Source organism: Eleutherodactylus coqui, chromosome 13, assembly GCF_035609145.1.
Source record: "Eleutherodactylus coqui strain aEleCoq1 chromosome 13, aEleCoq1.hap1, whole genome shotgun sequence".
NCBI classification, from domain to species: domain Eukaryota; kingdom Metazoa; phylum Chordata; class Amphibia; order Anura; family Eleutherodactylidae; genus Eleutherodactylus; species Eleutherodactylus coqui.
In genome coordinates this window covers 101,796,322-101,807,681 of record NC_089849.1, presented here as the reverse complement: position 1 = coordinate 101,807,681, position 11,360 = coordinate 101,796,322, and the positions used below count along the sequence as shown (strand labels likewise).

General features: G+C 42.5%; 1 protein-coding gene across 2 annotated transcripts in view; it reads right to left on the bottom strand.

Annotated features, from left to right (window-relative positions):
- Positions 1-873: 873 nt before the first annotated feature.
- The window catches only part of PRKCA (protein kinase C alpha), a 223,879-nt gene continuing 213,392 nt past the window's right edge, over positions 874-11,360 (bottom strand). For both annotated transcript variants that reach the window (XM_066588241.1, XM_066588242.1), the window contains 2 exons: positions 10,301-10,441; positions 874-4,406 (listed from right to left, as the gene is read on the bottom strand). In XM_066588241.1, coding sequence (XP_066444338.1) covers positions 4,242-4,406; positions 10,301-10,441 — 306 coding nt within the window. In that variant the 3' untranslated portion in view covers positions 874-4,241. The remainder of the gene's footprint in view (positions 4,407-10,300; positions 10,442-11,360) is intronic.

The window sequence follows — 11,360 nt, the reverse complement described above, 5'->3', positions numbered from 1 at the left end:
TGTGTATGGCTGCTTGTGCACTGCGCACGCCCATGTATCACACGCAGATACAGTGTGACTTTTTTTTTAATTCCCTGCACTGTTTCACAGCGGGGATGCCTATGATTTCAATGGGTTGGTCTTTTGCGTGCACATTTCAAAAAAAGCAGCATGTTCTATTTTTGTGTATATTGCATAAAAAAAGATTCTCACAGACATGCACTAAAAAGTATTTTGGCTATGTCAGTAATTTGGTTTCTGTAAAAAAGGGTATTTCTTGTATAGTAACCCTGTATGTGGGCTGCGGTACGACTATCGCTCCGATGCTTTACACAGGAATCATAGTTCTTCAAGTGGACGGGGCAGAGCGGCTGGGGATCGTTCCGGCCGCCGGCTCACCTCCATTCACAGTAAACAGCAGTCGCTCAAACATTAGGGCTGCTGTTTACACAGCCCGACCGACCGGTGAGCGATATCTCACTCAGTGCCCTATCAGCGGCCGTGTACATGGGACAATCATCACCCCAATTTGTGGTTTCCAGCGATAATTGTGCAGTATAAAAGCTTCCTTTACAGGAAAAAAGCTGAATTGAAAATGTGTCAGAGCGAACTGGAAACCAGCAGTATAAGTCATGGTGCAACAGCAGAATTATGACTGCAGCTCTGGATGCAACTAACTATAGGACACAATATAACAGAATTGTGACTGCAACTCTGGATGTGACTGTAGAATGCTAAACATTATGGGGGATACTTAGTCGCACATAAAAGTCATATATGATAAACCTCCCCCTAAATGTAGGTATGAGGGTGGAGCCATCCTGCCCAAAGCTACAAACTTATCAGGTGAACCCCAATTATCCTCTGAACACAAACAAAGACACATAACACAGATAACAATAAGAGGAATTTATTGAAAAGACATTGCCTGGGTTACATGTATTGGAAGCTATTGTAATGGGGGCATGATCAACATCTCTGCTAACAATTATAACCCCCCTTCCCACCAGGCAGCAGACTGCTCCACTGTCCCCCAGTGTATTGTGCTCAAGACATCGCAACACTCCACCCCTATGTATACTACTGCGGCTGACATCACAGAGTGTGTGTTCTAAATGTGTGATGTCATCAGTCGTACACCCAAGTCCCCTCGAATGTCCGACGCACCTATGACGAACCAGACTGAACACCACCTGCCCTGCCCAGGAGACGACGCATCAATTACATCTTTATTCCACATTCTTAGGTGATTGTTTCAGTGAAAAATTCAAAGTAAACATAGTTCAGGACAGAGACCACCCCTCGCTGTGGTAATGGACCAACAGCCCCCCACTCTGTCCCTATAGGACCTACTCACTGAGTGTGTGTGGTGAAAGCACTGCCGCTAGCAGGGAGAGGGGGGAAAACCTTGAAATGTGACAGTTGGGTTCAAAAGTAAGCGGTAGAATCTTAGTAACGGATGTTGGAGACCACTAACAAGCTGCTGTTAACGGATGGGATATTATTTTAGGCCTCTATGGTGTATAATGGTGTCCTGCTATAAATGGGCTGTGGGTGCGACTAGATTTGGAATATTAATAGTCCCCATGGCCCCTATAATACTCCTCCTGTGGCCCGGCTTATTAGCAGATACCTGATGCACTTAGAAGAATTCTTGTGCTCGTTGGCTATTTGTGTGATAATGAGCTGTAATTGGTCTTAACTCAACCAATTAGCAGGGTGAGATCTCTCAACCGCAGCATATTGACAGTTTTCAGGTTAACGTTGCTCTACACCGCACAAAGTAGGATGATACAGATGTTGGCGTCCACATTTACTCAGTAGAAGAGAGAGTGTTGCTTTAAATCGGAGGCAAAGATTCTCCTTAAAGACAGTTATTACATCAACCAGATACATTATATGATAAAGCTAGTATTTCAATGCAGGACGCATCATTAATATGACAAACAATGGATTATGGGGCAGTTATTGTGCAGCCACACACCCTTCCTCCTGCAGGGGCAGTCATAAGACTGCCGGTAGACCCCCGCTGCCCCGTGTACTACGTCATGATATAGGTTTGCCTGTTTGTATCCTTAACTTGTATGACTCCCTGCTTCCTGAATGGGAGAGGTTTATGGCAAGATTGTGCAGCCTGGGGAGGCAATGTAAAGTAGTGATCACCCAAACAGGCCCGGTAGCTAACGGGCGACCTGAACTGACACCGTACAGACCTGAGCGGAGACATGACCATAGATCCTTTCAGTTTCTCAAATACTAATTACACATTATCCACCGTCCCAATAGTCCACATTTTTGGGTTTCTCTTTGTGCCCCTTCTCCTTGCACAGATTTTGCACTCCCAGAGTTTACAAATCGGGGTAGGGATATAATGTCTGGATATGGCAAATCTAATACTGATCAACGCAGCCCCTCCCGCTCATAGGTTAGGACGACTATCAGGGCGTTACTTGAAGTTTTCGTTCCCCTGCAGCACAATAAAGTAATCTGTGCCTGAAATAATAAAAAATTTGCAGAATTTGCTCTCAGCCAAAGTGTAGATTTCAACAGGGAGGACATGCTGAGAGTTGTGGTTCCACAGCAGCCAGGCTGTCATTGAGGTTTATGGCTTTGGAACAAAGAGACAAACTTTTTATGTGGTTTAAAGGGTTATTCCAGTTTCGATTTCTTTATGTGCTTGCTGAATGCCAGGGTATCACATAACGGATGCCACGTTTAGTTCTAGCCAGTAAGCCCATGAGCAATACCAATCTACTGTGCGTTGGGTCCTGTGTACCGATATAAGAAAGGTATGTGAGCAGATCTTTAAAAACACGTATATGAGAACATTCTAGTATTTCCTGTTCTATAAACAAATAAATTAGAGAAAAAAACTGGAATACCCCTTTAAGTAGATGAAAGAAAGGGTGTTTTAAAAAAAAAAATGTAATTTAGAAAAAGGGGCGGAGCTTAAAACCACACAGCTCAGAAATTATATACTTTTGGCACAAATCTCAAATATGTGAATTTTCTTAAAATCTAAATTTTTTTTTACTGCAAATTAAAAGACTTGGAGCAGATTTTTCTATTATCTGGCAGTTGAGTTTATACATGCAAAGCCAAACCGCAATTACTTCGGCATGCATCGCCTTTCTGCATGCACGTATGCCGCCGACATGCAACTGGACCAAAAAACAAAAAAAAAATTAAAAAATTGCCATCTCAGGAAGAAAGTAGATTATCTGTATAGAAATATAGATTTTTCTAGTACATTCTGAGTACAGGAAACGAGGACGACCCTGCTGCCGTAGCAACAAAGATTCAAAAAGTTATGAAATAGAGAAACAAATTTCTATTTTTTTTTGACAATACATTAAAAACACCACAAACATAAATGAGCAGAAAACGTAAAAAATAAAATAATTCACACGTAGATCAGAGGAAATTGTACAATTTGTTTTTTTCTGAAATATATAAAACTTTCTGGGTAATATTTGCCACGTAGACTGGGGTCATTTCTGTTGTAGAATAAAGAGTGAATACCGGATAAAACATGCAAAAAAGGATTAATTTGCATAAATCAAATCACCCCCCCCACCCCCCAAACGATATTCCCACAACAAAAATGCCCTCCCACAAAAAAAAAAAAAAATCTATATTTAATTTCTCTCTCATTTATAAGACCTTTCCCCTTCAGGGTCCTGGACTGAGTACCTTCATGTAGTAAAAAGACACGCCCACCACCAGCAGCCATGTTTCCTGATGACGCAACCTGCGCATCTGAGATCCGGGATTCATGAACCCAAATTATTAGACACGAGAGAGGATCTGGGGGTCGGACATGAGAACCCCAAATGGCAACATATAATTTGGCTTCTAGTAAAGTATCACACCGATTGTATACTAGACTCAAGAACATCATTTGTACCATCTTTTGCGCTCTCACGCTCTGGCACCGTGGGGGAGGCAGGGACCACAGGAACAGAGATTGAGGTCATAACCGTGCATTGGCTATTCCCAACCCGTTCCATTCCCAGGATGAACCTAAAATTCTAGCCTAGTGTTTATTGGCTGTCCCCTCGCACAGGGAACGAGACCGGCCGAGTGCTTATTATTCTCCAGATTATAACATTCATATATTTTTTTTCTTTTTTTTTTTTTAACGTCCTTCAAGATAATTTTAACCCTAGAATTTTCAGGAAATTTTCTTCACATGGCGACCATAAAAATTGCAGGGTTAATGTGTTTGCTCCCGTATGTTATTCTTCTTACAGTCTTTGAGTTCACGCCGTGCCCTGGAGGCTAGGATGCACAAACTGCGGGTTGATGTAGGAGAAACCCTCAAAGTCGGCCTGGTCGATGTTGGAGATGACCAGCTGGTCAGGTGGCGTCAGGACAGGTTGGCCTCTTGTAAAGAACTTGTCAAAGTTTTCAGCACCTTTGCCACACTGTGGTGGAGGGGAGGGAGAGAGAAAAAAAATGGTCATTCCAAGAGGAATTAGTTGGCAGAAAGTAGCATAAACACATCATTCAGTGGGGGCATCCATGCGATCCACTCTCCGCATCGCAGGGATGTTCTTGTTGGCCCGCTCTGGATTAGAGTCTATCAGCAGATATTGGGGTTACTGAATCATAAGATGGAACGAGGATGTTCTGGATGTTCCACACTCTGAGACTTACCAAGTCATGGGAAGTTCCCACTAAACAATTTCTCCTATCTGCTGCCTATTTAATTGAAGGGGAGACTCAGTGGGGTCTTCGAGGGAAAAACTATTGTAATACAAGATTTTCAGTATTGTGACGGTCTTAGAGTGAAGGATAAGAGTAACGTGAGCGACTTAACCAGGTGAGGCAAGAACTGGCCCAAATAGTGAGCAGAAGAGCTCTTAAAGGGACATTTCCGTCAGAAAGCAGAAAGGGTTTTTTTTAAAAACATAATATTTATGGAAAAAAACTATTTTTGGAACTTAAGTGTTGAATTTGAAGAAACCACTTGTTATACCCCGTTTCCCTAAAATAAGACCTACCCTGAAAATAAGCCCATCTCTTTTTTGGGGGGGGGGGGGGAGGAGGTTTGAAATATAATCCCTATTCCAAAAATAAGCCCTATCTGCATTACATTAAAAAATAAAAGACTACTTACCTAGCAGGCTCAGGCCGGGGCCTTCTGCTGCTCTCCAGAGCTCCATCAGGCATCACTTCCTGGTTACAGGATTCAAAAATCCCACCTCCAGGAAGTGACGGTTCTGATTGGCTGAGAAGCACTCGAGAACCAATTAATCCAGCACTCGATGAAACCAATGCGATGGCTGTGATTAATTCATCAAGTGCTGCATTGATTGGCTGAGCATCTGTTAAAGAACCAATTACAGCCATTGCGATGTGGAGGCGGGATTGATGAATTGGCTAAACAATGCCGCAGCACAGTGCATCAGAGCTCCAGAAAGCAGCAGGAGAAACTTGGACCGAGCCTACTAGGTAAGTATAATACGGCATCCCCCCAAAATAAGACCTAGCGCCTCTTTTGAGGCAAAAATTAATATAAGGCAGGGTCTTATTTTAGGGGAAATGCGATATTCATTGTGTTGAGCTATTCATATTGTTTTATTACTTTTTTTTGCAAACAGCTCAAAGTTGTAAATAATTTTGCAAATCAACCTAAATTCCCATGGGGGTTGAATAATATTGATTGCATCTGTGTGGAGAAATCCTTTTTAACACCAACAGTCACATTAAGAGAAAAAAAAGCGAATGTCTGGAGCCGTGCAAGGGCCCACTCCCACCCGTGCAAGGGCCCGCTCCCACATGCATTTGAATCCCATCCGGCTGTTCTGTTTTAGAGCAGAAAAATGGAATTCGAATAGAATCAAATTGACACTTTTTTCCTCATTGATCTCAATTGGTTTTCAGAAAAACTGAATGCTTTCTGTTTGATTTCGTTCTGTTTTCCAAACGGACCATTTAAAACAATCAATTAGGAAAAAAGGAACACTTTATTTCCATCTGAATTCAGTTTTTGTGCTCCAAAAACAGAACAGCCGGATGGAATCAGTATGGCTTCTTCTATCATATTAATCTAATGCCCTTGTACATGAAACAGCCCCCCCCCCCCCCAAAAGGTGCAGTGCAGTAGTTTAGTAACATGTAAGAAGCAGCAAACAGTGAAGTGAGTCGCCACTCCTCCTTGGGGTCAGAGGGATGGCCAGCAGGAGAGAGTTAAGTGATCCTGCGTGTTGTGCTTAGTGCATAGCTAAAGCTATTAATTAGGAAATGTAATATTTTGTGTGTATATATACACACACACACATACATACACACAATATTATATTTCCTAATTAATAGCTTTAACTATGCACTAAGCACAACAGGCGGGGTTAGATATATATATAATCTGTGTGTGTCCATGATGTAGAAAGGGAAACAAACTACCCAATAAAATTATTACAAATAACACTGCGTTTGTTAATTTGTGATGGCAGTGTCCCTCTAAAGGAACATTCCAGGCAAAGCTGATCCACTGTGTAATGCCAAGCGCTGGGTCTGAAGGGTGAAGCGTGACGGTAATTCCCTCTTTGATGTCATGCTTCACCTCCTCAGGCCCTGCGCTAAGTATAATGCGTCCTACTGTTTTACTCAGGTTGTTTCTTCAGTGTCTTAAAGGGCCCCTCCAGGATTGGAAGTGAGCAAGGGAGGTTACTGTTTATGTTCCTTAGTTATGGCACTAGTACTACAACTGAGTACCATAAACCGGTCGGAAGCACATAAGCCTGTTTCTGGACGTATGTCTTAATATTGAGGATTTCACGCCCATACGAAGACGATGCACCGTTGTTTCTTTTATGCATCCGGTGTGGGATTTGCATCCTAAGAGGTGAAGTGGGAAGCCGGAAGTTTTTTGTTTAACCCCTTAGTGACAGCCCTATCATAAAACTACGTCCTGCTGTTGCAGGACGTGTATGGAGGGAGGTAGCGCCGCTATCTACCTCCATACAGCGCGGGCATCAGCTGTTTATTACAGCTGACACCCGTGGGCAATAGCTGCGCTCGGCCGTTCGCGGCTATTAACCCTTTAAATGCCGCTGTCAATTCTGACAGCGGCATTTAAATCCCCCGAACGCTGTTCGGGGGTCCCGCACGGCCCCCCCCGCGGTGAGATCGGGGGATCCGTGCAGGTGTCATGGCAGCCGGGGGCCTAATGAATGGCCCCAGGGCTGCCTTAGCAGACTGCCTATCAAGCCATCCACACAGGGTGGCTTGAAAGACTGCCTGTAAAAAAGCAGTATGACGTAATGCTATAGCATTACGTCATACTGGAGGAGCGATCAAAGCATCGCATGTTAAAGTCCCCCAGGGGGACTTCAAAGTAATGTAAAAAAAATAATAAAGTTTTTTTAATTGTTAAAAAAAAAAAAAAAAAAAGTTACAAAAGTTTAAATCATCCCCCTTTTGCCATATCCATTATTAAAAAATCAAAATCATAAAATAAAAATATGTATTTGATATCGCCGCGTCCGTAAAAGTCCGATCTATCAAAGTAGTGCATTATTTTTCCCGCACGGTGAACGTCGTCTGAAAAAAAAAATAAAGAACGCCAGAAATACACTTTTTTAGTAACCCAGTCTCACAGAAAAAACGCAATAGAAAGCGATCAAAAAGTCGTATGTATTCCAAATTGATAATATCGGAAACTTCAGTACATCCCGCAAAAAATGAGCCCTTGCTCAACTACGTCGACGGAAAAATAAAAAAGTTATTGCGCGCACAAAATGACCGCAGAAAATAATTGAAAAAAATTAAATATCTTAAAAAAAAAATACAAGTACTACAGCAAAAACAATACTATATAAGTTTGGTATCGTAGTAATCGTACTGACCCATAGAATAAAAATATCAGGTCGTTTTTGTTGCAATTTGTGTGCTGTAGAAACAGGAAGCACCGAAAGATGGTGGAATGTCGTTTTTTTTTCCATTTCTCTCCGCTAAGAATTTTTTAAAAGTTTTTCAGTAAATTATATGGTACAATAAATAGTGCCATTGAAAAATACAACTCCTCCCGCAAAAAACAAGCCCTCATACAGCGACGTCGATGGATAAATAAAGGAGTTACAATTTTTTAAAAGGGAGTAGGAAAAAACAAATGGAAAAAAGCAAAAAAGCTCCGTCACTAAGGGGTTAAGGAGTATGGGCAGTCGGGAAATGAAGGGTGAATTAACAGTGCTGCACTATCCTTCTGCAGAGAGGGGAAGGGGCCCTACAGCAAGAATGAGAACAAGGCCCATTCCTGGAGCTGGTCCATCTGACTAGATCCCCTATATAGCAGAGCTGAGCATTCTAGTAGAACTGCAAAAGCAGCAGCCCTCCAATTCACTTTCACATTGTATACGGAGATGAAGTAACCGGAGCTGGTCTGCTTCTCCCTCCAATATAGAGGGACATGGACAACTACGCCCAATCTATCTATATGTTCCTGCCTCCGGGGTGCAGGTCTCTGTATAACCAGTCTATTCGGATATTGCTCACATCACTGGAGAGTGACAACACGGAAGCAGCAGCCAGTGCTGTGATGACACCTCAGCTTTATATAGAGGCATGAAAATTGTAGTCATCACCCCAGTTGGAAGAGTGTGGAGCATGACGATGATGATCAGCTTCCTCCCTGCTCCAGGAACATAGCACGCACCGCCTGCTCGGGCCACCATCACTCTGTGTGTACTATGGCTCAGCGCCTGGAGCTGCATTATATAGAGTTACATCCAGGCATAATCTCCATATAATGCACTCTTCTATCTCTCCAGAGCTATAGCATGCCTTATCTTCTAGTCATATCCAGGGCTGAGGCAACTATTTGGCTATCATATTGTGTCTTATGCTCCAATTACATCAAAAGCTGCAGCCAAAACTCTGCTATACAGGTTTCAAATTTTATAAAATTAGCGCAATTAAGAAATTGACGGCAGCCACGCATCTCATAAAAGTTGGGCGAGGCCGTGTCTACCATTGTGCAGCATCCCTTCTTCTTACAACTGTCTGTAAATGTCTGGGAAGCGAGGAGACCAATTGCTGGAGTTTTGGGAGAGGAATGTTGTCCCGTCTTGTCTGATGTAGGATTCTTGCTTCTCAACAGTCCTAGTTGGTGAAAGGTCTGGACTGCAGGAGGCGAGTTCAGCACCCAGACTGATCTGTGGAGCCATGCTGTTGTGTTGGATGCAGTATGTGGTTTGGCATTGGGTTGTGAAATATACAAGGCCTTCCCTTAAAGAGACAATGTCTGGATGAGAGTATGTGATGCTCTAAAACCTCTATATACCGCTTAGCATTGACACTGCCTTACAAGATGTGTAAGCTGCCCCTGCCATAGGCATTAAGACAACTCCATACCATCAATTGTGTGCTGGAAGCTCCTCTCCTCTTGAGTCCGCAGGACACGGCGTCTGTGGTTCCCAAAAAGAATTTCAAATTTTGATTGATCTGATTACTCATTTTGCCTCAGTCCATTTTAAATTAGCTTTGGCCCATAGATTATGTCGGTGTTTCTGGATTATGATGATTTATGGCTTCTTCTTTTTATGATACAGCTTTAACTTACATTTGTGGATTGCACCGTGAACTGTGTTCAGACAGTGATATCTGGAAGCATCCTGAGCCCATGCAGCGATTTGCATTACAGAATCATGCCTGTTTTTAATGCAGTGCTGCCTGAGGGCCCGTAGATCTCGAGCATCCAATATTGACCGTCGGCCTTGTCCCTTGTGCACATGAATGTCTCCAGATTCTCTGAATCTTCTGGTGATATTATGTACTGTAGATGGTGGGATAGTCAAAGTCTTCACAATTTTAAATTGAAGAACATTTTTCTGTTCCACAGTTTTTAGATGCAGTTTTTCACAGATTGGAGACCCTCTGGCCAGCTTTGCTTCTGAGAGACTCTGCCTCTCTAACATGCTCTTTTTATACACAGTCATGTGACTTAGTAGAAAATTGACACTATAGCGGTTTTTCATTAGTACTACTTTTCCAGCACTTTGTTAACCCCGCCTCAACTTTTGTGAGAGGTGTTGCTGCCATCGATTTTTTTAATGAAATGGAAAAAGGTCTCCTTTTCACCTTCTGATCTGTTCTATGCTTTACTGTGAATAACGTATGCTTATATGGAGATTTCAAAATGATTGCATTCTTTTCTTTACATTTATTTAGATTTTACACAGCGTCCCAATTTTTTTTGGGAATTGGGGTTGTAATATCAAAATTGTGAATGCAGCTTTGGAGGTTTACCCTGTAAATTGGGAATTTTGTAGTCCGGAGGTTGGGCCTGCAACTTACTCACCACTTTTGGCTTACTCACCACTTTTGGCTTGAAGGGTGGTTGAATCTCCCCGTTTTCCAGCTTCTCCCAGTCTATCCTTCTGAAGAAGGCGTGTTCTCTTATATCCCTTTCGCCCTCTGGACCACAACCCAGACGCTTCACCGGGTGTTTTGTCATGAGCTGTAATTGAAGGCATCAACAAGCAGTTAAAAGCTGCGGCTCACCCCAGTGACAGAAGGAAAGTAACAAGGAGAGATAACACAAACCAATTACTAATCCTCTATGCAGTCTATAATATTAGTCTAGAGTTCTTCTATTCAAGAAGCAGGAGGCTCGAGATTAACAGAAAGCGGAGCGGTCACACGGCGGTATCTGCGGTTCCTCCATATACACGGCATAACAAGAGAAAATGCTAAACCATTAAGATTTTGTCGCGGCGTTGGGTAATTTTCAGGGTATGTTCAGACAAATTGATGCAGTTTCGGGTGAATGACGTGATCCGGGAGCCTGATGAAAGGGGAAAACCAATGTGTGAAGCTAAGTTTGGGGACCTCGCGTCCGAGGGTATTGCTTTGTGTTGTCGTATTAGGTGTCTGGGTAAAGATTAAAGGTTCTTTTACACGTAACTGTACTAGTGAAGGAGAACGACTGAACAATCAGTATTTAAACTGAACGATTAGCAAATGCGCCAACAATGATGAAATTAACGATAAGCAAATGAATTATCGTGGATGGTTGGACCGCTGGCTGCGTTTACTGAACGATTCTCATTCAAATTCGAATGATCCGGCCATTATTTTTGAACGATAATCACTCTGTCTTAATGAGCGAAGACGCCTCCAAGGATATCTATCACTGGAATGCTATAGAGAGTAAATAATCCCTCAGAAGAGCGAATGCAAACAGTCATTCTGTATAAAGACAGCAACCAACAGGGTGAGGAGCCATAATTTGCTTGCTAGCCTTTTCTTTTCACGTCACCTAAAAAAATAGTCGCTGGTTGATCGAAAGTTGCCTGTGTTGAGCGAACAAATTTGTCTATATAAACACATTCGTTAGATTGCGATATATTTAATATAGATTTCAATCAAAACCTATC